The following is a 25,551-nucleotide window of genomic DNA, read 5'->3' as shown; positions in this document are numbered from 1 at the left end:
TCCAATCCAGTTTTAGACATTTACTAGTTGTGTCAGAAAATAATTAGTAAATAATTATATTTTGCTACTGAAATGAATTATTTTATTTTATTCTTAAGTTTATATGCACGGCAAGTGCTAGAATATTCCCTTTCATTATTGAATAGGGATTATGGAAAGCTTTCCTGAAAGCCAAAAGGGGTCAGGGACAAAAAAAAGTTTGAAAATCCTCAGCTCTATTGAGTCTCCCTTTAGTCTTTTTTCCTCCTGGCTACAAGTGATTCATATATGGCATGTTCCCCCTAGGCTGCTCAACACTTTTTCTCTGTTCTATTTTGTTACTGCTGAAGGCAGGAGGTTGGATCTGTTGACCCTTCCAAGTCTCTTCCAGCTCAGAAAGGCAACCTTTTGTGGCGGAAGGAGCCCTGGACCAGGAGTCACAAGAATATAGTTCTACAATTCTGTCACTAACTTGCTCTTTGATCATCAAAGTTATTTCCTGTCTCTGGGCCTCAGTTTCTCTATCTGTAAAATGAAAATAGAATAAGATGATATGGGGGAAGCATGGGCAGGAATGACCTCTCTCCTGATGTATCTTCTGTTCCTCCCTTCCCCCCAGGTGCTCATTCCCTGAAGTCCAAGACCTAAAAGATTTTGATCCGCCAATTAATAAACATTTATTAAGTACCTATGATGTACTAGGAACTAACTATGCTAGGTACAAAGGATAAAACTATAACCAATGCTGTCTTGGGGAGATAGAAAGTTAGAGGGGGAAGGGAGAAAAATTTGGAACACAAAGTCTTACAAAAATGAATGTTGAAAACCATCTTTACAAGCATTTGGAAAAAAACACTATTGAAAACTTAAAAATTAAAAAAATTACAAACAAACAAGGCAGTCAATTTCTGCTCTTAAGATGCTAACATTCTATTTGGGGAGACAAGATGCAAATAAATGCGCAGGCTGTCCCAAGAGCCTACAGCAGTTTTTGGCCATTAAAACTTAAACTTTAATAGCTATTAAAGCTTAAAACTGCACAAAGACTTTTGGGACACGCTGTAAAAGCGTTTATAAAACACATGCAAACCAGACAGAGTACCTCAGTGGGAGGGAGGAGTACTAGCAGCTGGGAAAGAGGGGAGGGAGAGCTCGGTAGAGTCCCTAAGGCAAAAAGTAGCACTTGAATTCCATCTGGAAGGAAGCCCGGAATTCTAAGAGGCAAAGCTGAGGAGATAGGACATTCTACAATATGGGTGCAAAGACATAGAGATAGGGGATGTGTGTGAGCAATAGCAAGACGGGTCAGATGTGGCTGGAACATAAATTATATGAAGAGAGTCATGTATAAGGGCAAGATATGCCCAGGCTGTGAAGAGCCACTAGCTAACTGGCTTTCTCCTGGAGAACTGGTAAGTGCCTGGGACAGGATTTGAACCAGGTTTTCTTTATTCTTGGCTTTGCATTCTATTATGACAAACTTAGCTGTCTCATAATGAAATAGGCAGGGCAAGATTATTATCCCCATTTCACAGAGTAGGGAACTGAAGCCCGGAGATCAAGGAGAAGCATCAGCAGAAATGGGACTAGAACCAGTCTTCTTGACTTCTGGTCAAAATCTAACCTTTCATCCTTAGGAAGTTCCACAGTAGACACTCAATGACTAATTGTTGATTCATGGAGTGACTTGCTTCAAGTTTCTCCACAAAATCCAGTTATGGAACATAGATTAGCGGATTGATCAGGGAACATTTACTAAGCACCTGCTAATAGTAGTATCTAGCATTTATTACTCCTTACTGTGTGCCAGGTACTATGCTAAGCATTTTACAAATATTATCTTATCTGATCCTTACTACAACACCAAAAGATTATTGCTATTGTTCAGCTGTTTTAATCATATCCCATTTTTCCCAACTCATTTAGGGTTTTCTTGGCAGAATACTAGAGTGGTTTGCCATTTCCTTCTCCAGTTCATTTTACAGATGAGGAAACCGAGGCAAATAGGGTAAAAATGACTTGCCCAGGATTGCACAGTAAGTGTCCAAGGAAAGATTCAAACTCAGGAAGATGAATCTTTCTTACTCCAGATCTGGCACTCTATCCATGTACTACCCAGTTCCCTAAGAGGTAAGTGCTGCTATTATCCCCATTTTACAGATAAGGGAATTGAAGTAAGTATTTATTCAGGGTCACATAGGAAGTATCTGAGATCAAATTCAGATTCAGATCTTCCTGACTCTAGGTCTAGCATTCTATTCCCAGACCACCTGGCTGCCTTTAATATGCCTGGGACTAGGGTTAATCCAGTACAACCTCAGGGAACTGAGCGGTTGTATGAGATTTAAGGAGGGAGCTGTTCCTTCAGGTTAGGGAAGGGTATTGTGGAGGAGCAGAAGGACCTGGAAGCCAGGAGACCTGGGTAATGGTCTCAATTCTGACAAAAACAAGTTCTGTGACTTTGAAGAATCACTTCTCTACCTTTCCTCATGTATAAAATGGGGATATTAGATTAAGAGGTCTGCTCTGAATTCTATGATTCTTTGGACTTCTGCTCACTGAACTTTAGGACAATCTCCTAATCTGTTGTTTTGTGATTGAACCAGAAGGAGAAGGATGGAGTTCACGCCGAAACTCAATGGCACCTTGGATGACGATCTCTATGGCCTTCCCGAATCTCAGCTTCGCCCCATCTTTGCCATCCTCTGTGGTCTCATCTTGCTGGTGGGGCTGTTGGCCAATGGACTGATGCTGATTATCTTGGTCAGAGGCTCTGGCTCGAGGGGCCAAGCCCCCGGCCCACTCCTGGCTCTGACCAACAGCCTCATGGTGAACATCACTCTGTCAGACCTGGTCTTCCTGGTTTATGTGGTCCCCGTTTTGCTGCTGACCTTCCTGCAGGAGGACTGGTGGCTGGGCCCCTTTGTCTGTACCACCAGCCAGAGCTTCAACATGGGCACTATGTTCTGCACCTTCTACAGCATGGTGGCCACTGCTCTCCTACGCCACGCTGCCGTGGCCTTCCCCACCATGGCCTTGCCAGCTGGCAGAGGAGCTCAGCTGTCGCTCTGCTTGACCATGTGGATCCTGGGGTTCTCTGTGTCTCTGCCCAACTGGCTATACCAGAGAGTGGTGGAAGAGGGGAAGGATGAGGGGAAGGAGACGGCTGTCGGAACAGGGTCTGCTCTCATCCACTCCTGCCTGATGCTCCTGGCTCCCACCCAGACTAACTGCTATTTCACCCTCCTCGGGGCCCTGGCCTTCCTGCCTTTTGCCCTGATGCTGGTGCTTAGTTTCTCTCACCTGGGCTGGCTCTTATGGAGTGGGGAGTGGCCCCAGGTCCCCCTGGATGTCCGCCAGCACCGAGAAGCCACGGGCCTCATCCTGGTGGTCCTCGTGGTCTTTGTACTCATGTGGGGGCCCTGTTCTGTGCTGGGCTACGTGGCTGCTGCAGGATACCTGCCCGATACCTACACAGTCTTTGTGGCTACCAGCCTCTGCACTATCCTAGCCTATTCCAACTGTGCCGTCAGCCCGATTCTCTGCTTCTGCCTCTCAAGACAGTTCCAGGCAGGAATCAAGGACCTCTTCTGCTGTTCCACCCAGGAAAGGGCAATCCTAAGACATGAAGGGATGTTGCAGAGGGGAGGTGAAGGGGAGAGGGTGGGAGCCCCAGGGAGTCTGTGGGGGATTCCTGCATGATGGGAGGGGGCAAGATGGAGAGCTGAGAGGTTTAGAATCAAACTCAGAGAAACCTACGAGTCATTCCCCAATTGATAAATGGTCAAAGGACATAAGCATTCTTCCAATGAAGAAACCAAAACAATTTAAAATCATATTAAAAAGCTCTAAATCCTTATTGAGTAGAGAAATGCAAATTAAAACAACTTTGAGATATCATTTTATACTTATCAAATCAGCTAAAATTATTGAACAAAAAATGACAAATATTGGAGGGGATATGGAAAAATTGAAATGGTGAAATTGTGAACTGACCCAACTATTTTGGAGAGCAATCTGGAATTATGCCCAAAGAATTATTAAACAGCTTTATCCTTTGACCTAACAATACCACTACTAGGTCTGTTTCTAAGATGATTAGAGAAAAAGGGTAAGAATCTATGTGTTCAAAATATTTGTAGCAGCTCTTTTTGTGATAACAAAAAATGGGAAATATCAGGTATTTCCATCATTTGTGGAATGGCTGGACAAGCTGTGGAATATGATTGTGATGCAATACTACTCTGCTATTAGAAATGAGAAACCTAATGATATTATAAAAACATGGAAAGACTTGCATGAAATAATGAAGAATGAAATGAGCATAACCAAGAAAATATTGTATACAGTAATAGCAACATTATTTTAAGAGAATGAAAAAGTAGTTTTGACTATTATAAATACCCAACTTAACTATAAAGGATGTATAAAGAAAGACACTATTTATATCCAGAGAAAGAACTGATAAATACAAGTATATATAGCATAATTTTACATAAATGCATATGTATATCTCTTTCTCTCTTTCTTTATATATATATGTATATATATACCTATCTCTATCTCTAGATAAATAGATAAATATACCTATTTCTGTCTAATGATAGTCATATCTATGGCAGGAGGAGGAAGGAAAAAATTTACATGATAATTTTGTTATATGTTTGAAAGGAATACCCAAGTTGTACATAGGAGATTTACAGTTCTGTACGTAATCATCTTTTTATTGTATGCTGTTATGGGGAAAAAAACAACACAAAGGATATATGAAGAATGATACTATCTACATCCAGAGAAACAAATAATAAATAGAAATACTTGTAGAATAATTTTACATTTATATAGATATTTGCCTATTTGTGCCTAATAGACATCTCTACTATCTCTAGGGAGGAAAGAGAAAAGGAAAAAAAAATAAATTTATGTGAACATTTTGTTGTATGTTTGAATTGGAATAGCAAGTTATGTATAATAGATTTGCAGATTTATGTACAATCATTTTTATATTGTTCTGTGTTTTGGAAATGCTTGTTTTATTCCACAAATTAAAAACAAGATATTAAAAATGAGGAGCTCAGTGATCTCAAAAAAACATGGAAAGACTTTCATAAAATAATGAAGAGCAAAATGAAAAGAACCAAGAGAACATTGTATACTGTAACCTTATTTATTTTATTATTATATTATTTTAGAAATGATTTTGAGTGAATGCCATTTTGACTATTATAGTGCCCAAGTTAGCTAAAAAAGAATATATAAAGGAAAATACTATTTGTATTCAGAGAAAGAATTGGTAACTGGAAGTATGTATAGAATAATTTTATACATATACATCTCTTTGTGTCTAATAGTAACCATCTCTGGAATGTGGTGGGGAGAAAAAAAAGGAAGGGAAAAAGGAAATATATGATAATTTTGTTGTGTAGTTAAAAGAAATAGCAAATTGTACATAGTGGACTTGAAGTTTCATGTTACTATTATCTTTTTTGTTGTAGTATGTTCCATAAATGTTTGTTCTATTCCATAAATTTAAAAAACAGATAAAATTTAAAAATATACTCACAGGAACCATAGAGTTGAAAGGGACTTTTTGGGTCATAGAATCATGTTATCAATGGACTGGAGTCAGGATACTTATGATCATCTAATCCAAATCCTTTAATGTACAGATTAGGCAGCTGAGGTCAGGCAAAAGGAAAATGACTTGCCCAATGACATACAACAAGACAGAACCTATGTATCCTGAGTCCTAGGAAAGGATTTTTCTTTTCTGTATTGCTTTATAATATATAGTAGATACCCAAATGGAGGAAATAGAATAGAAGATGAAGGATCTCTGGGAAAGACACTGATGGATAAAGGTAAGGTTGAAGACTGAAGGATGTCTGAGAAGAGGGAGCCGGAGTGGGGACCTGGGCCCAGGGAGAGGGTAAAAGGCTATGGGAATAAGTAAGGAGTCAGTATGGGAGTAGTAGGGAGTAAGTAGGTACTAAGGGTGTGAAAGGAAAGAAGAATGAAAGGCTAAAGATAACCGTCTGATAGAATTGAATAGAACAGGGGCTGATGGCATCCAGAAGCAGGAAAAAACCTTCTACTTCCATGACTCAACCTCATAAGGCTCCTGACACTTTCTTCTTTCTTCCATTCTTTGGTAGTTAACTTGACCTATGATATCTCATCATTGCATGGGATTCCCACTGTGAAAACTCCCTCCATCAATGCAGTTAGCATCTATTCTGAAATTTATATGATCTTAGAGATTTGTCTGGGGCCACAGTGACTTGTTACCAAGTGACCAGTACTCAGGATCATACCACCAGCATGTATTAGAAGCAGAACTCAACCCGGGTCTTAATTCTTTTGTCAACTTTCTATCTGCTCCCCCAACAAACTAACACAAATAAAAATCATCATTTGAACAACTTGTCTTGAACAATTAATTTCAGATAATATCTATTCCCCTTCTCTGCTTTCCCTTTTCTTATCTTGGTGGTTGTGGGGTGGAATAGGAGTAGGCAAGGGGTGCCAGGGTCAAGAAGAAATCTGTAAATGATACTCTAGATCACAGTATGTCACCTCATTACATTATGGGTAGCCTATAAAATCCAGCTAAGGTATTTGAGCTTTATTCATGAGTCTAAGTTTCTGAGGTCTCTAGGAAAGATATATATCTATATATATATACACATGTATATGTGGATACATAATATGCATATTCATACAAAACACACATGTGCACACAATTTACATAATATACACATGCAAACACATTAAATATACTCATGTATATACATGTACACATATACATATATGATTAAACATTCCCCAATTACACGTAAAACAATTAATATTCATTAAAAATTTTTTTTGAGTTCCAAATTTTCGCCCTCCTTCCCTTATCCCATCTTTGAGATGGCAAGCAATAAGTATTGATTATACTTGAGAATCCATGTAAAACATTTCCACATTAGCAATATTGCATAATAAAAGACACACAGAACCAAGAAAAATAAAGTAGAAAATATGCTTCAATCTGCACTGAATTCATCAGTTTTCTCTCTGGAAGTGGATAGCATTTTTCATCATGAGTCCTTTGAAATTGTCTTGGATCATTGTATTAATCAGAGTAGCCAAGTCTTTTCTAGTTGCAATATTGCTGTTACTATGTACAGTGTTCTTCCAGTTCTGCTCACTTCACTTTGCATCAATTTATATAATTAGGCAAAAAAGAAGTAGCTCTAGACTGGTTACAGTTTAGAGAGCTCTGCTCTATTCCAAACTATTATGCTGGCTTCCAATCCATTCCTTCCTATTTTCTCCTAATCAGTTTTCATTTTCTTAGAGAGGACCTTGAATGTCAGCTATGGATTCTAGACTTTAACCACTGAGAAGAGAAAAACATTGAAGGGTTTTGAACAGAGAGATCTATGACCAGACCAGTGGATTGTGGAATGTAATCTAGTTATGTTATAGCTTCCCAGAGAAATGCTGAAGGCAGGCAGGCTACTGGGAATCTGGATGGGTAACAGTGGAAGTGAAAGGCAGCAGAGGGGGGCCAAGTATTCACACGTGGGATCCATTCTCCCTCTCTCTCTGTTTCTGATTCCTCTCTGACTGTCAGGAACTCCCTACAAGTCTCATTTAAGGTGTTCTTCCTCCTTCCTCTGCCCCCTCACTTTAGGGATGTATAAACAAGGGCTTAAGAGCAAAGGAATTAGTGAGAGGAGTATTATGTGGGGGAAAAATTCCAGTATAATGTCAGTGAACATATTCTACACTGCCCTTGTAAGGACTGGTCTCCCTGGCTTGTGTTCCTGGTGGATAGAGCATCAGTGATTTCCAAAATCAAGAGAGGGAGAATTCAAATTTCCACTCAACCACTTCCCATTTAGGTGACAATTAATGTGCATTTATTAAGCACCTACTGAAAATCTGACCTTTGACCATTACTACTTATGTGACCCTGAGGCAGCTGGATAGTGTAATGGATAAAGCACCGTGCCCAGAGTCAGGAAAATCTGAGTTAAAATTTGACCTCAGGAATATATTAGCTGTGTAAACTGCTAGGATAGTCTTTGGAGAGTTGGAACTCCTCTTTTCCTCGTGGATTTTTCACTTCCACAGGTGGGCTTGATTTCCCAACCCCCTACAAGTACTTATAAAACAGTGTTTATGTTTAGAATGGTTTGAAAAATTGCTGTTTTAATCACTAGAATAAATAGACAGTGTGTGATCTTTGACCCAGGAGGAAAAGTAATATCAGATTTATTGATTCACACTCCTGAAGTACAATTCGAAATCAGTAACTCAAAACTTTGATTTTTAGGCAAAAGAATTCAGGGATATAGCGGAGTGTTCTTTTTTCATTAATTGTATGAGTGGCAGGCCACTGAAAAGGTATTAGCTCTTTTAAGAACTTTGAGAGCAAGTGAGAAAGCACTCAGATAAAATATACCCTACATGTCCATTTTCAGAGTGGACCTTTAAATCATATCTTTTATAATCAGGCTGCTAGAATTTTATATTTGCAAATTGTGATAACTAAAGAGGAAGCTAGAGCATGGCAAAAAGCTACACAGCTTATCTTTCTTTCACTCTCCTATACTCCCTATAGGACAAAACTCTTATGGTTTGAAATTTAATGTTTTAAGACCAATGGACATTATGGCTTCATTCCAATCTGGAGAAGCAGCTAGACATGTGATCAACCATTTTTCCATTGTAGAAATTTCACATGCATTTAAGACAGTTTATGGATTGGCTTACAAATATTTTGCCTTTAGGTGTTTTTGCATTGAATTTGACTTTGCCCATTCAATTGGCATTTCTTATAATCCTACTAGAAAAGTCATTACTGCACAGCCCATATCCCCAAGATCTTCTCTTCTAAACAAGAGAAGGGAATTTTGGGATATGCACAAGATGTGGCAATACATTTATGTGATTGCTTGCAATTTTTAAATTTTGATTTTACATCTTCAAAGTATTTTGATTTTACATTTTAAAGTTATTTTTGGTTTTACATTTTTAATTTATTTTGGTTTTACACTTTTAAATTATTTTGATTTTACATTTTTAAATTCTTTGCATTTTACCTTAGCAATGCACTTCGGGCACACACAGAAAGTGCAGCTAAGTGACAGACTGACTTTTGTTCATCTTTTTGACAAGAACTTTCCTTCCACTGTGATGTGGAAAGGCCTGGATGGCATTTGGAAAGGCCCAAGTTGGGCCCCGGGTACATTCCTTCCTAGGTGCAGATCCAGCAGCAGAGTTCATCCCCACCAGAGACATTTGTAACCTGGGGATCCAAGAGAAGGACCAGACAACCGCCCAGAGGGACGCAGCCCTTCAGACACTGATGACAGCAATGCCCCTCCTGACTGTGACACCAGAGACAGAAGACACAGTTCCAGTGTATCAGCTGAAATGGACTGTCTTGGGTGATATGCAATATAAAGACTATAAATGAACAATGGGCCTATTTGCTTCTCCCGTGGCTACTTGCCATATGGTGGCCTGGGAAGAGGCTTTGCCCTATACTTTCTGTTGAAGGACTATGCTTTTAAATTAGTGGGTGAAAAACCAACGCACCCACCTGCCGTTGTTATTGAGACAATGTTTCTGGACATGACTTTGCTTATGTGCACCTGTGAAACTAGAATTGCTCTAGGATTGTGAAAAGTGCAATAGAGAATTGTGATGTTTTACCTTGTTGACTTCCCACCTCAGTGTTGACATCCTACCTCATTGGCATATTATCTCGAGTATGACTTTGATGAATGGGTTGAACATTTGGGCCACTGTTGAGCCTGGTTCTCATTGTCATACTTCTGTTTACTGATCTGCTGCTTTGTACCTCCTTGGGCATAACACTATCATCTCATGGATCAAGTGAACTATAGCTGGTGCTAAAAGTTTAGCTTGATGAGATGTGCGGTTCCACAAAACAAGAGAAGGGAATTGTAAGGGCCCTTTAAATGGGCGCCACAGTGCATCGGGAGATTGAGGCCCAGAAGTAATTTCTGTGGATATTAGGACTGCCCTTGGGCGGGATCCTGGCCATATTGAGATAGCTTCGTAATGGGTGACTCGCTGATTGGCTGTGTGTGTGACCTCACAGGCCCTATGTAAGCCCACTGCAGGCAGCAATCGCGCTCTTTAATCTGACGCTCTTCACCCTGGCTCCTAGCCTGGGTGGCCAAGCTGAGATGGGTAGCTGAAAGAGGTAAGGGTTTTGGTAGTGAACACGTGGGTCTTCTGACCAGGTGTTCACTCGGGAACCAACAAGTCAGGGCATCAGTCAGGGCATTATGTGAGTAGGTATAATAAAGGCTTTTAAGATTACACGTGGTTGTTCTTGAGTGCGCTACCGGTTATTAAGCTATAGATTCCAGAGATTGTGGCCAGAGACCTTTGAAGGCCTCAGAGGAGGCGAGCCGGGTAGAGTTCACACTGCAAAGGTCAGTGGTCAAAGGTAATCTGTTGGGTCTAGGACAGACTAGTAGTTGTAACTGCCAGGAAGGCATGTTACAGTGTGACCCTGGGCAAGTCCCTTAACCTTGCTTGCCTCAGTTTCCTTATTTGTAAAATGAGCTGGAGAAGGAAATGGCAACCACTGCAGTATATTTGTTAAGAAAATCTTGAAAGGGGTCATGAAGAGTCTACCACAGCTGAAAAATAAAATGTTTGTTTGCCTATCTCTTTATGATATCCTGTGTTTGTTTACCTGAGGACAGATGTCCCTTCAGGATAATGTAAGCTTCCTGAGGGCAGGGTCTGTCACTTTTGAATTTGGCACATATTTAGTAAATATTCATTTATTTGTTAGCTAGGATGGTGTTTGAATCACACACACACACACACACACACACACACACACACACACACACACTACCAGGCCCTTTCTTCTTGGTGAACCAGTGGCAAGTCTCCAAGCGTCCCTTCCATATAATGGGGAGCATCAGGGGAGGAGTGTAGGTTCTGATTTTTCTTTCCCCAGTCCCCAGCCTGCCTTCTCCCCCTCTTCCCCTTTCTCCTTTTCTGCTTCCTTCTTTCTTCCTCTCCACCCTTTCTGCCTGACCTTACAGGATCGGGAACTGGAGAAGTCCTTAGGGAAGTCATTTTATCCAATCATTTCGTTTTTCAGATGAAAAAACGGAATACCAACATGGAGGAGTGAAAAGTCAGCCCAAGGTGACATTCATACAGCAGACCTCGATGGGGTTTAAACTGATATTATTTTCCTTCCTCCCCCGCTTGATCCCACTCCTTATTACCCTAAAGTTCTCCCTCTTTCTTCAAGAACAAGAATTTGTTCAAGAAGCTCTCCTCATTCAGGGAAGGAAAGGGTGGGCCTAAGAAAGCGTCCCTGCCTCCTGTCATCATGGCGTGCCCTCAGAGCTGTTTCTCCCGCTTTGGGAGTGGATGGGTCTGCCCCGAACCAGTCACATTCCCCAGAGGGGCCTCCTGTGACCTGTTGGACACATTTGTGAGACAGCTGCCTGGGGGGTGGGGGTGGGGCTGTTTGCTGCCAGTGGCCTGGGAACAGAGCCAACCTGAGCGGCCCCCGACGGGACGTGGGGCCCTGCCTTCATTAGCACTGTGCTCTAACCACTGAACCCACTGGCCCTGCCAGCAAGCGGCGCTTCCCTTCTCCTTTTCCTTCATGTCTGTCATGGTTCAGGTACTCGGTGACCTAATTTCATCTGTAAAATGGGGGTTTCGTACACATCTCATTTAATCTTTAAAATGAGGATAATAAGAAGGCAGTGGACCATGCAAAGGCAGAACTTTGGATGCCTGAAGGAAGGGAAGATGGGGAGCCAGGAGACCCCCGGGCCGGTGCCCGCTTTGTCACTATTATTAGCATTAACACAAGTTATAGGATTTACAGCTGCATGGAACGTTAATAATCAACCACAGGAATCAGTTTCCTCATTTTGCCGAGGAGGCTGAAGCTCATCTTGGGGCTGCAGGGAGAATTTCCAAAGGTCCCGCCGGTGGTCCTACCGGAGTAGGAACCAAAGCTTCTGACTCCAGATCAGTTGCTTTTCCCCACTACAATCACTCACTAAATTTGTAAGCTCACAAAATTGAAAAGTGACTTTGGAAGTAATCTGGTCAATCCCAGGCATCGCCAAACAACAATGATGATAATCATAATAGTTAGCATTTACATAGTACCAAGTACTAAGGAAACCGAGGCAAACGGGCTTAATGGCGTGCCGGCCATCCCGCGGCTGGATTTGAAGTGCCTTAGAGAGCGGAGGATGAAGCACCCTTCCAGAAGTGACGGATGAGTCCATCTATGGCCGGCCACAGAATGAGAGACATTTTTCAGAGGCCAATATAGAAATTCGTTTTGTTTGACCAATTACTGAGGTTTTCTTCTCTTAAGAGGAGGAGAGAAAATAAATTTTGTTCACTAAAAATATTAATTTATTAAAAACCAAGCCATTATTTAGTGCCTGCTTTATACCAGGCTAGATCGTGGGGAGACAGAGATAAAATGATAGAATCCTTATGCCCAAGATGCTTTCTTTCTGCGGGGAGGAATAACAGGTTCACCTAGACATATATTCAAACATTTATGAAATAACTAGACACTAGTGGCTGGAAGGCAGGTGTCCTGCAGGAGGTGGCCCCGGAGCTGTTTTAAAGGAAGCTACAGGTGATGAAGGAGGCAGCCAGGTGGCGCCATCGTGCGCGGAGTGCCAGGCCTGGAGCCAGGAACCTCGTCTTCCCGAGTTCAAATCTAACCTCAAGCACTTACTGTGAGACCCTGGGCGAGTCACTTCCCCCTATTTACCTCAATTTCATCATCTATAAAATGGGCTGGAGAAGGAAATGGCAGACCACTCCAGCGTCTTTGCCCTGAAAACCCAAATGGGGTCTAAATAACTACAGGATTTAGGAGACGGGGGAGGAAAGCATCAGACAAAGGCTGGAAATGGGGGCGGTCTGGCTGAAATGTGGGGTTCGTGCTGGGGAGGCGTGTATGACATCTCAAAGCTGCCGCGATGGGATGGCTCCTCCCCTTCAACTCTACCACCTGGCTAGGACTGAACCCTCGTTGGCTGCAGGCCTCGGAGACCCCCACAGAACAGCAGAAAAATCACCAGTGCGGCTTTTAGTAAAAGGACCCAATTTATTTCACTTTAAGGCAGTATCAATATACAGCAGTTCCCACCACAGACTCCAGCAAGGACGACGTGGGTTATAGCTATGACCATCATGCACAGAACAAAGAACAACAAAGCCGGACTGAGCCTGGGCAGGCGCCCGGGCAGGAGCCCTGCGCTTTGGGCACAGATGTGTTACTGGGGGCTGGGCAGACAAGGGAGTGACTCAAATGGGGACCGGAGGGAAGCAGAGTGTTCGGTGGGCACCGGCAGCCCCATGCAGCGGGATGGACTGGCATGCATCACTGACTACCTACTTGGGGGTCAAGGGGGGAATGGAGGGCAGCCTCTTAGTGCCACCTGTTCACCCGTCACCCGGGGAGAGCCCTTCCCAGGCTGGGCCAGAGGGAGCCCTCCCTCTAGAAAGCTGCCTCTCCTGTGACAGGACTTAGAACTGGATGGGGCTGGGTACCTCATACTCCAAGGGGTCCCTATCTGGCACGGACTATGACAAGACATACTCCAGGGAGGGAACACTTGTCCCGAGAACTGGGAGATGGACTTTCGGGGTCATGGAAGAGGGAGGCACAAACTTTGCTGCATCTATTACCAAATTTCTCTTCTTTCCAGGATATGAAATCCCACTATTAAGGTTCATTTCTTTGGGTCCAGTTTAGAGGTCTTCAGTGACCCTCCAACATCCTGCAAATATCCCCATATCATTAGCACTGTGGGGCAATGGAAACGGGAGAGAAGGACGGTATGTGGCTGGCAAGGAAAGCGGTCAGGTTACAGGGAGCCCCACAGCCCCCTCCCTCCTTTCCATTTTCCCTGCTGGCAGATCCTTAAACGCCTTCCTGAAGCGGACTGGCCAGGAACTAAGCCAGAGAGAGGAAGAGTGGAAAGGTTTCTGAGCCCCTCCCTCCTCCGGTCCCCCTCAGGAACTGGGTCAGGAGGTAAGCTGGCAGGTGGGGGTGGGGGCGAGGCTGGCAGAAGTTCCCCATCTGATTGGCCCAGCTCCAGCAGAAGGAGCCCTGGGCTCCAGAGCTCCTGGGAAAGCCTTTGTGGGGGAAGGGAAAGGCTCGCTGCCTTCTGTCCTTGAGAGCAGAGGCCTGCCCTCAAATCGCCACACCTCATTTGGCAGAGGAGAGGGAGGCCGGGAGCTCGGGGATTCCGGAGGGACGCAGCCTCCGGGGGGCTGCTTCGGGGCTCCAAGCCTCACTCAGCTCCTGATTGGGCACGCTCTGATCCCCATTCTTCTAGCAGCCCTGCCCCTTCTGGTCACTGCCTCAGGAGGTCCAGATGTTTGGGACACTGGCTGGGGGAGGGGGAGGGAAACCGGAGGGAAGGCCAGGGCTCTGGGTGGAGGGTACAGCTGGGCTGCTGCAGGATGGGAGGCCAGGGCAGGCAGAGGCACGGGCACGGTTCTCCCTGGGGGTCTCAGGCTCATTCCTTACACCCCACCCCCTCTGGCCATTGTGGACCAGTGGACATAATGGGAAAGGGTCCGGGAGATGAGCTAGCCCTACGTCTCATATTACAAATGAGAAAAGAGCTGCTCCTCCGCCCCTCCCCCGAGGGCGAGTGACTTGCCAAAGATCAGGGCGGTAGCAAATGGAACTTGAACCTCAGTGGGGTGTGTGTGTGTGGGTGCAGGCCCGTGTCCTGGGGAGTCCGCCTCCTTCCCACCTGCCTGTGCCCGGCCTTAGATGTGGGTGTGCATGGGGGAGGCGGGCGGAGAATGCGGAGGGGACCCAGATGGGGGGTGGGCAGGAGGTCCTGGGGGTGGGCGGGGGCGGATGCCTTGGGCTTTCATGTAGGACACCAGCTGGTCAGGGATCTCAGCCAGCACGTCCCTGGCCAGGCGGGCCATGCTTAGCACATGGTTCCCCGTTCGATCCACGTAGTCCCGGAATGGCACAAACTGGAGGGAGAGAAGAAGGTGGTCAGACTCACAGCATCCTCCGTCCGATCAGATTGCCCCTGACCTTATGCCTCCCCCAGGGGAAACAGGCACAGCTGGCTTTCTGGGCACGGGGACCTCTCCTAGGGTCAGAATGTAGTATGACTGCGACTCCTGAAAAGGTTTTTTGTTTTTGTTTTTTTGAGTTCATGTGGCTATCACACCTCTTTTGAATGAAGTTTTTTGTAACCTCCTGTTCAAAGGACATCATAACTTCTAAAAGGAACACTGGAGATTTTTGCAATAGAATTCTAGTTCTGAAGGACCCTGGCAAGGACTCCTCCTCTAAGGATTTGGTTCTTATCGTCTCATTTTCTCCACTGATTCAGATGCCGAGAACAAAATCTCTTCTCTTATTTTGCCTGCAGGGCACCATTGTCTCCCCTCACCTTTCTGGCTATCCCTTCTGTCCCCCTTCACCTACTGTTCCCCAAAACTCAGCCTTAGGTCTGGTTTTCTTTATTCTGAAACCAACTGACTCTCGGGTTTCCAATCACCACCCAATGTGGATAATTCCCTGTCTTTTACTCACCAATTTCCACCGGTCTCCCATCTCCGGACCGCAGGCACTTGTAAGAGCCCCATTTATATAGATTTGACCATATTAAATGAGGAATGATTGCTTATCAAATCATGTGTCTTCTCTTGATCATCCATGATTATCAGTGACAGCACTGTTCCTTTGCCTCCCTCCTGAAGCCCCCATGGGAGCAGGGAACCATATTCATCTGGGAGACTAGAGATGGGCAGGCGGAGAACTCAAGGACACAGGCTTGGGCAGTTACCTGGACAATGTCCCGCTCCGCTAACTTCCCCCGAGAGGAGATCCGAATGTCGTCACCATCCAGCTCAACCATGGCTTAACAAGCAGGAAAGATCACCAAGGGTTAATTGGGGTATGCGTCTGCCTGACCACAGTAGGGGTTTTGGAGGGACTCCCCCTGAATTCCCATACCATCCCTCCCAATCACAGATTCAGAGAATGCTATTTTTGGGTGTGTCCCTAGATTCCATCTTGTCTGGAGGTACCAACCTTCAGCCTGTAGAGAACTTATAAAGAGGGTCTTGGGAATATTTGATAAATAGTTCTATTTTCCTATGGAAATATTTCAAAATACTAGTGCTAGGTGACAAAAGTTCCTCTGTACTAAATAAGGTTTTCTTTATAAAAAATACTCTTTTTATTTTAGTTATTTATTTTTTGTATATGTACAGTAAACTCTGGACTTTATTTCCTTTTTATACTGAAGAGCAAGAAATTTTACCGAAAGTCAAGAGATACAGAGAGGGAAAATGTTGGGAGACTCTAATCCCATCTAACCCTTGATTTTTCTTTCCAGTAGAACGTAATCACAAGGAGTTGTGGGTTGGCAGGATGAATACTCTCACCACTGACACAAATCCCTATCTCCCTGCAGCTTAGTTGAGAGTCTTGAGTGTTGCTGCAACTGAGAATTGTCCCTTGGAAGCCAACCGGGTGAGCCGGTCTTTCTGTCCTTAAACAGGCTGGTCACTGGACAAGACAGACAGCCTCTCCAGGGCCACTACTTAAAGCCAGTCTGCCAGGACCTGCTTTTACTGACAGAACTTTTGAGAATAGGAGGAGGAATTTAGTCCCTCATCTTACAAGGAAGGGAATGGAAGTCAAGAGAAGGGAACGGACTAGCCCAGGGGTCTCATGGTGAGGGGAAAAGTGAAATGAGAGCCAGAGCTTCTAGCTTTCCCACTCGGAGGTCTTTTCTGTAGCGCCCGTCACCTCTCTCTTCCTCCTCCAGGTTCTCCAGTGAGGGGAGTGGGCTTTGGGGAATTGTAAGGCTGGGTAGGCTAAAGGATGATTGTGAGAGCTTTGCATGGCCCAGTGGATAAGAACCCTGTGTGTGTGTGTTCACAGACACTGGGACCTGCCTCTTTCTTTTATAAATAATCACTCTGTGCATTCACCTGCCACTAAGGACAGTCAGCCAGCCACACACACACATGCCTATACACATATACATTTATACATGAGTATATATATGTATATATATGCTTACATGCTCTCCCTTACACACTCGCTTTTTTCTTCTCACACACATACTTCTATTTCCTCTCATATACATTCCTCTCTGTCCTCTCGCCACACAAGTTCTCCTCTTACACACACTTCTCCACTGTTTCTCTCAGTTTTCTTTATTTCTCTCACATAAGCTCTCTTTTATAAGCTTTCTCTTTCCTCTCATGGTCTCTCTTCATCCCTCAGATACATATTCTTTTCTCCTCTCTCTCTCTGACTTTTACATACACTCTCTCCTTTCTCCCTTCTCTTCTTTCTCAATTTCTTCTCTCTCTTCCCCTCCCCTCTCCCTTTTCTCTCTCTGTCTTTTTACTCTTTTTTATCCCTCTCCTCTCTCACTCTTTCTTCTCCTCTCTCTGGATCCCTCTCTTTTCTCTCTCACTCTTTCTTCTCCTCTCTCTGGGTCTCTCTCTCAATCTCTCTTCTTTCTTTTCTCTCTTTCTTTCTCTGTATGTCTTCCCCTTCCCCTCTAACTCTCTCCCTCTCTCCTTCTCTCCTCCCCCTTTGTTTATCTGTCTGTCTGTCTCTGCCTCGGCCTTTGTGTGTGTCTCTCTGTGTTTCTCTCTGTGTCTCTCTGTTTCTCTGTCTCTCCCTTTCTCTCTGTCTCTCTCTCTATCTCTGTGTATCTCTCTGTCTCTCTCTGTCACTGTCTTTGTCACTCTCTGTCTCTGTCACTCTGTTTCTGTCTTTATATCTCTCTCTGTGTGTGTCTCGCTGTGTCTCTATCTATCTGTCTCTGTCTCTATTTGTTTTCTCCTTCTCTCACATTCTCTCTTATGGGGAGAAACAGTTGGAGCATGCCCCATGGGTACCATGGAGCCCCTAGGCAAGCATAGAATGATAGGAAAGGAAGAAAGAAAAGGAAAGAAAGCAACTGGGTCTTACCATCAAACTCAGCCTGGCCAACGCCCACGATGATAATGGACATGGGGAGTTTGGCAGCCTGTTGGGCAAAGAGTGCCAGCATGGGAAGCCAGAGGGGAAACAGAACACACCAAGAGGTAGAAGAGTCAAAGAGATAGGGGAAAACCAGATGGAACAGCAAAAAGGATCCAGACAGAGAAAAGAGAGTGAAATGGATAATAAGAAAAAGAGAAGAGAGAAAAAAAAGGAAGAAGCAAGGTAAGAGAAAAAAGGAAGACAAAAAGACAGCGGATCAGAAACAGGGAGAGAGACAGGGAGAGTGGAGATTGGTCTAAAAACTGATACCCAGGATTAGCAGGAGCCCACCCAGTATAGGCTCCTCCCCTCTTCCTTTTTCACCAAATGGCATTAATTAGTAAAAACCTGATCCTGCTGAGTTGGCCATGAGAGTCCTCTAAGTTTTAGTTGGGGCAGGGAGGGAAACTAGAGCTGCTATCCCTCTCCTTCAACCCCTCTCCATATCCTCTATGGCTGCCCTTGCTGAGTTTTCCTTTCTTTCATCAGTTCAGGCGCTTTAATAATCTGAATTCATTTGGTCCAAAGTCAAAAAGGGAAAGAACCACAGGCCCCCTCCCAGGTTCTCCCTACAACTCTATACACACATGCAGGATGAGATTTCGAGCCAAGGCGAACAAAAGAAGGTCCAAAACCCCTCCCATGACACTTCCTCCAGTTCTCCACCCAAGAATGTACCCACTCTGTCCCCTCATACTCACATTGACGATGGCTTCCTTGGTCTGTGCCATGTCTGAGATGACCCCATCTGTGATGATCAGCAGCACGGAATACTGGGAGCCATCTTGTACAGTTGCTGCATGCCTTTGGGGGGTTTTGGGGTGGGGATGGGGATGGTTAGGTGCTTGTGGCAGAGCTCTAATCCCTGGGCCTGGGCAGGGTTTGAGGAGGGGATAGGATGGCCTCTGTACACAATCCCCTTCCCTTTCTCCCCCACCCAGGAAGAGGAACTCTTTGTATGAAACTGAGGAGATTGGAGCAAGATATTGGTGCCTGTTTTGAGGGTGATCTAAGGGCATTGCCAAGTTTTTGAGGTTCTCTTGAAGGTATTAGGAAGGACTGTCTCTTCCCAGATGTATTGGTCTCTTTGAGAAGGGGATGAAGGGAGGAAGGGTCTCTCCTAAAGGGATATGAAAAGGGACTCACCTGGCCACATGAGTGACCACTGGGGCAAAGTTGGTGGGGCCATAGAGCTGCACAGTGCGAAGGCTTCGGTGATAGGCCTCAAGGATACCATCAATACCACAGCAAGAGGGGTTATCTGGATTGCCATTCTAGGAGCAGAGGATCAGCGGGCTCCCAGAAGGGGAAAGGAGGGAGCAAAGGGAGGAGATAGGAGGAGGGATAGGAGGTAAAAGGGCAAGACACCCAAGGGCAGGGAGGAAGGAGGGAGCAAAGCTTGAGGCGGCCAAAAAGGGGACAAGAATAGTTCTATTTCAGGGGGAAGGAGGATGGGAAGAACAATCAGCATCCTGGTCCAGAGGGTGAAATGAAAATATTCCAGAATGACTTGAAAGCAATTTGGAATCATGCTTTTTAAAAAGAGCCTAAACATTTATACTTGTTGATTTGTAAGTATATATCTCAGGGAAGTCAAAGACAGAAAGAAAGGCTTTATTTGGCCCAAATATTCATAATTTGGGGGGGGTAGTAAAAAAACTGGAAACAAAGAGATGTTCATTAATTAAGGATTGGCAATACAACTGGTGGAAAATGAATATAATGGAATTAGGAAGGATTAATAAGAAGTAGGATGAATTCAGAGGAATATGAGAAGTGATGAAGATTGAAATAAGTAGAACTAGAAAAACAACATACACAATAACTATGTAAGCAAAGCAAATAAGCAAAAGACAAAACCTAAACTTAACAAGAACAATGAAAAAAATCCCAAACCAAACCAACAAATGAAAAAACAAAAAACAAACAAACAAACAAACAAACAACCAAAACACAACCCTTGAAATGTAGTCCTGTGTAGTAACTGAGATTGGTCCCAAAGATGAGAAAATGTACTCACAACCCTTATTTGTATGACTGCGGGACTATGGGTGCGGGACATTACACGTACAAGACTTCATGCTGAATTGTTTGCTTGTGGTTTTTTGGGATTATTAGTATTATATGATGAGGAGAGAAGGGGACAGAGATGCATTCAGAAATGAAAGTAACGTAGAAACAAAATCAATCAGTAACAATAAAAAGGAAACTTTAATTTAGAACTAGCCCAACCTGAACTCAAAATTAGAAGGACCCTTGCAAAGCAGGAGTGGAGAGTGGGAGGGCACTGAGAAATGTTACAGGGAGATCACAAGTTGGGGGCAACAACCCAGAAGGGGCGCCTAACTCCCTAGTACATGGGCCACTATGAGTTCCTGGTGGGAAGGAAGGGGATGGGTAGAAGAGAGCAGTACATAAAAATACTAAGCGATAGCTGGGCATGGTGGTCCTGCACAAGTTTCAATGGACTCTTTATTCTGGCTTAGTGTAACTGAATTCAAAGCTTGCCACATGTTGAAGGAATGTAGAAGAGGAGTATACCAAATAGTGCAAAAGGTGAAGACCCTGAGAGAGTGTTCTGGATGTTTCCCCAATTCCATGAAGTTGAACTCATTTCCTTGCCCCCAAGTCTCTCAAAGTGACCAGAGTTTGGGTTTCTAATAGTTGAGGAAGGAGGTACCACCAGGGGTCATCTTCCTGGGCTCAGCTAATTCAATACAATCCACAGAAGTTTACTAAAGATCACTATGTACTAAGCACTGGGATACGGGAAAAACAACCCTGAAAGGAATTTTACTACTCCGCCATTCTGGGCATGATGGTCATGGGCCCAAATGATTTTTCATGCCATAGTTTCTTCTCCCATCTCCAGCTATTTTATCTTCTTTCTAACCCTTGTTCCCTGTTCTCCACCTCAGGATCAACTGAGGATCTTTCTAGACCTCTCAAGCTTTTACATCCTTTTTTCTGGGTTGTATGTGTGTATGTGTGTATGTGTATGTGTGTGTGTGTGGGGAGGTAATTCAACCAAATTTCTGTTCCTTCCATTCCTGACCCATCTCAAAGCTGGGACGGGTTGCAGAGCCAGCTTCAGACTCAGAGGTATAAGTGAAGAAGGGGTTGCAGATAGGGGGTAGTTCAGAAAACAAGCTAGTCTGGTAAACCTTAGGATCACTCAGAAGTCCTAGGGACTCTAGGCTGGGGCAGCCTTTATCTGTTAAAAATGCACTCCTCCCTCTCTCCCTCTCTCCAATTCCAACCCTCCTCCTGGACCCCAACTTCTTCCCAATCCTGCTTGTTCCCTGCCCGTCCTTATTCTTACTGTCTCTCTCTTTTTCTCTGTCTCTCTGTCTTCGTCTCCTCTCTATCTCTCCCTCCCACCCTCCTCCTCCTTCCCTCTCTCCTTCCTCCCTCTCCCTCCTTCTCCCACTTCCTCTTCTCCCCCTTTCCAGGCTGACCTCAGAGGAGAGACGTACCAGTGGGAATTCATGGGAAACTCTGCCATCAGGAGGAAGCTTGGCCCCAAAGCCCAGGGCTGGGAACATCTTGTCACTGTCGTAGTCCTGGATGATCTCACCCACGGCTGTTAGCGCCAGGGCATAGGCATTCAGCTGGTATGGGCTCATATAGTGTAGAGAAGTGGACTGGGAAGGGTTGCCTACCAGAGATGGGGGAGTCAGGTTGGTCTGGGCTGATCTGACAGCAGGTTCCCCCCTACCATGTTCTCCACTGGGGTCCGCCAGACATTCTCAAGTCCAGGGTAGGGCTCAGGGTGAAGTTTCCTGTGTTCCCTTCCCCACAACAACCCAGATTCAATGCAACTTAATTCATTTCCATTGGATAGGCATTTATTAAGCACCTACTTTTACTTCTAGTTCTGTTGCTGGATGATTCCATTGGACAGGCATTTATTAAGCACCTACTTTTACTTCTAGTTCTGTTGCTGGATGATTCCATTGGACAGGCATTTATTAAGCACCTACTTTTACTTCTAGTTCTGTTGCTGGATGATGGGGATTACAAAATAAAAACAAAAGAATATCCATTCCACTATGAAAGTTTTATTATGCCCTTTGATTCTATCCTCAGGACATATCAGAAAAATAAATGTCTCCTGCCCCATCAGTCTCTCCCCCTATGTACCATGCACATTCTCCCCTCTCTTGTCTATTTTACCCATTCTGGCCCATAAGGCTTACTTCTCTTAATAGGTAGAACTTCCTGTGTGCCTGGTACTTGTATAGATCATTATGCATCTCGTATTTATTCTCTAGTTATTTCACCTGTGCTATGTGCAAATGGATTGTAAACTCTTTGAGGGTAGGGAATATCCCTTCATTTTTCCAACAGAGCCTCAAAAATGTTTGACTCCACTCAAATAAGTGTCTATTGACTCCATTCAAAAGGATCAAGCTTGAAGCTAATTTTAGGCTTGCGAAGGCTGTGAGTGAGGATGTCCCTTTACCAGTAATGGGGAAAGATGCAGCCCAGGAGGTGAGAGGCAGGATGGTGGAATAGATGGCTCCGTGGAAACATGGCTCCTATTCCTGCCTCTGATACTGACTGGCAGAAGGACCCTGGATGTTGTCCCACCTCTCTGGTCCTCGTTGCCCTCATTCCTAAAACTAAGACTGATGAAGTTGGAAAGGACCTCATTTTATAACGCGTGCAGTTTTATGGAGGCAAATGAGAGTCAGGATCAAGTGCTGGGGTACTAGGAAGGGCAAAAACAGTCCCTATCCTCAGGAAAATTGCATTCTAATGGAGGAGACAATATGCAAATAACTATATGTAGAGAAGATACAGACATTATCAATGGAAGGGAATCTCAGGGAAGGGGAGGGATTGGGAGATGAAGAAGGACAAGAAAGACCTTTTTGCAGGAAGTTGCCTTAAAAAAAGCTAGGGAAGTTAGGAGTTGGAGGTGAGGGGTAGAAAGTATTCTAGGTGGAATGAGGCACAAATGCACAGTCAGGGGGTGGCAATATGGGAAGAGCAGCAAGGGGACCATGTAGCTGGATCATGGACTAAATGGGACAAGGGAAAGGCGAACTATAAAAAGACTAGAAAGGTGGGAGCAAGCCAGGTTAGGAATGGCTTTAAATGCCAAAAAGGATTTTAAATCACTAACAATTAGAGGTGTACTGAAGAAAAACAGAGGGCAGCTAGATGGCACCCTATGCTAAAGTGGTGGACCTGGAGGCTTCCTGAGTCCAAACTGGCCTCTTACTAGCTGGGTGACTGTTTGCCTCAGTTTCCTCATCTGTAGAATGAGCTGGAGAGGGAAATGGCAAACCACTCCAGTGTCACCTCTGCCAAGAAATGACTGAACAACACAATAACAAAACAGACCTCGTTACTGGGGGTCTTCAGGCAGAGGTGAGGTGACCACTTATTAAGGCTGCTTTAAATGGAATTTCTATTCAGGTTCAGGTTGGACTGGACGGCCTCTGAGATTATTTCCAATTCTGAGAGTCATTCTATGCCCTACTCAAGGTCACACCAACATGCTCCGTTGGTAATAATGACTTAATGGGTTACTCCTCCCCTGTAACATATTTACACTAAATAGGGGCCTTCTGGCCAAAAGGGCTGAACTAAACGGCTTCTAAAGGGCTCTTCCAGCTCTGAAGTCCTTTGTTCTGGAGTGAGAGAGGGCCCCAGTAGCTGTGAGGCCTGGGAAAAGTGGAGCCATGCAGGGAGGGCACAATTCGGAAGGTCCAGAGAAATGAAACAAGGGGCAGGTTGTGAGGCTAATAATGAATGGATTGTTTAGTGATGGGATGCCTAGTAACTAATGAAACCTGATATCCCAGCGGCAAAGGCATAAATAAACACAGGACCCGCTCAGGGGCGTATATGAGCCCAGAAGGAGGAAAAGGGTCCAAGAGAGCCTCGGAAAAGAAAGGCATGCTTAAAATAGCTAATATCTTTATTTCACTTTAAAGTTTACAAAGATCACAAACAATAATATTCAAGATACATATTATGGTTGTTTAGTCCCTTAGTGTCTGACTCTTCTTGATCTCATTTGGGGTTTTCTTGGCAGAGACAGAGGGATAATTTGCCATTTCCTTCTCCAGCACATTTGACAGATTAGGAAACTGAAGCAAACAGTTGGTAAATGTCTGAGGCTGGATTTGAACTCAGGAAGATGAGAATCTTCCTGACTCCCAGCCCAGTCCTCTATCCACTGTGATACACACATACATACGTATGTGTGTACATATATATACACAAACATATTTGTGAATGGTACATGTGTGTGTATATGTGTATATGTGTGTATGTATATGTATAAATGCCCATCAGCAGTGAGATCACTTCCCATGTGTGGCTGCTGCCCTTCCAGCCTGGATGACAAGATTTGGTCTTAAACAGTAATTTAAATAATAAAAGTATCTGTCTCAAAGGTCTAGTATGAAGAGCAAATAAGATAATATACATACATGCACACAGGTGTATATGCATATATACTTGTGTGTACAAACACACATGTGGATATATATTGTCTATAATGTGTATGTACCCATATAAACAGACACACATGCATTTGTGTATGTTTATATATGTGCATATGTACATTGTATATATGTATATGTATTATATTTCGCTTGATCTTCACACAACTACTTTGAAATAGGTGTTATTATTAAAATTATCCTTTGAGACTGGGTTTAAGGCTTTAAGTACAGTGGCCCCTCACAGGAGCTTATCCCACCGCTGATTGGGACAGGAATTCTGACCTGCTCCCTCTCTCCCTGACACCCTGTGGGCAGCCTGGTGGCCCTTCACTCTTGGGAGTTCACCATATTTGGTGCCAGACATAGTGAAGCCATCTAATTGACAGTGTTACTACAACTTAAAACTCCTCAACAATCCATGAGACGCCCTCCCCAATAACAGGGATATCAGGCGGGCACCATCATCCTGAGCCGACAGGTGCTGTCATTTCTCTTTTTCTGGAGGAGGAAACTGAGGCTCTGGGGGGTTAAAAAGTCTGTCCAAGGTCGCATAGCTAATAAATGGCTTAGATTTGGATCTAGGATCAATCAACAAGCAATCATGAACTGCCCACTAAGTACCGAGGACAGTGCTAGGAAACAGGGCTGCTAAAACCAAAGTGAGGCAATCCCTGCTCTCAGAGAGTTTACATTTTAACTAACAGGACACAATGTTTTCATGATTAATCACACAGAAACTAATTCACAGTGATTTGGGTCTAAGGTGAAACTTGAATCCAGGCCCTCCTGAGGTCAAGCCTCATGCCTTTGCCATTGTGTGCTGCTGGGAGTGTATTATTAAGGACCACAGCACCAACTTCTGAATTTTTCCCCCATAACCTGCTTCTGAGGAGCTTAGGTTCAGAGTAGGCCAGAAAATGAGCTAGAAGGAAAAACCATTAAAAAAAAAAAAGAGTACTTGTAGCCAGGTCTGTAAGAATTGCATGCTTAGTTATTTTCTGTGGGTCTGAACTGCCTGCGAACTAACTG

The 25,551-nt window shown here is 44.2% G+C and overlaps 2 protein-coding genes across 6 annotated transcripts in view; one reads left to right on the top strand and one right to left on the bottom strand.

Moving 5' to 3' along the window:
* Window positions 1-2,590: 2,590 nt before the first annotated feature.
* On the top strand, window positions 2,591-5,177 carry LOC141566496 (galanin receptor 2a-like). Its single transcript, XM_074311098.1, has one exon. The coding sequence runs from the start codon at window positions 2,596-2,598 to the stop codon at window positions 3,679-3,681; it is 1,086 nt and encodes a 361-aa protein (XP_074167199.1). The 5' UTR covers window positions 2,591-2,595; the 3' UTR covers window positions 3,682-5,177.
* Window positions 5,178-13,109: 7,932 nt separating this feature from the next.
* The window catches only part of CPNE5 (copine 5), a 192,031-nt gene continuing 179,589 nt past the window's right edge, over window positions 13,110-25,551 (bottom strand). For 2 of the 5 annotated variants that reach the window (XM_074311092.1, XM_074311091.1), the window contains 6 exons: window positions 21,535-21,716; window positions 19,205-19,332; window positions 18,760-18,862; window positions 18,005-18,062; window positions 15,852-15,925; window positions 13,110-15,027 (listed from right to left, as the gene is read on the bottom strand). In XM_074311092.1, coding sequence (XP_074167193.1) covers window positions 14,809-15,027; window positions 15,852-15,925; window positions 18,005-18,062; window positions 18,760-18,862; window positions 19,205-19,332; window positions 21,535-21,716 — 764 coding nt within the window. In that variant the 3' untranslated portion in view covers window positions 13,110-14,808. Of the gene's footprint in view, window positions 15,028-15,851; window positions 15,926-18,004; window positions 18,063-18,759; window positions 18,863-19,204; window positions 19,860-21,534; window positions 21,717-25,551 lie in introns of those variants that run through there. The other 3 variants (XM_074311094.1, XM_074311093.1, XM_074311095.1) reach the window with 3 other exon arrangements.

This window comes from Sminthopsis crassicaudata, chromosome 4 (genome assembly GCF_048593235.1).
Source record: "Sminthopsis crassicaudata isolate SCR6 chromosome 4, ASM4859323v1, whole genome shotgun sequence".
NCBI lineage: Eukaryota > Metazoa > Chordata > Mammalia > Dasyuromorphia > Dasyuridae > Sminthopsis > Sminthopsis crassicaudata.
Note: the sequence above shows the minus strand (reverse complement) of the source record. Positions and strands in the feature narration are given on the sequence as shown.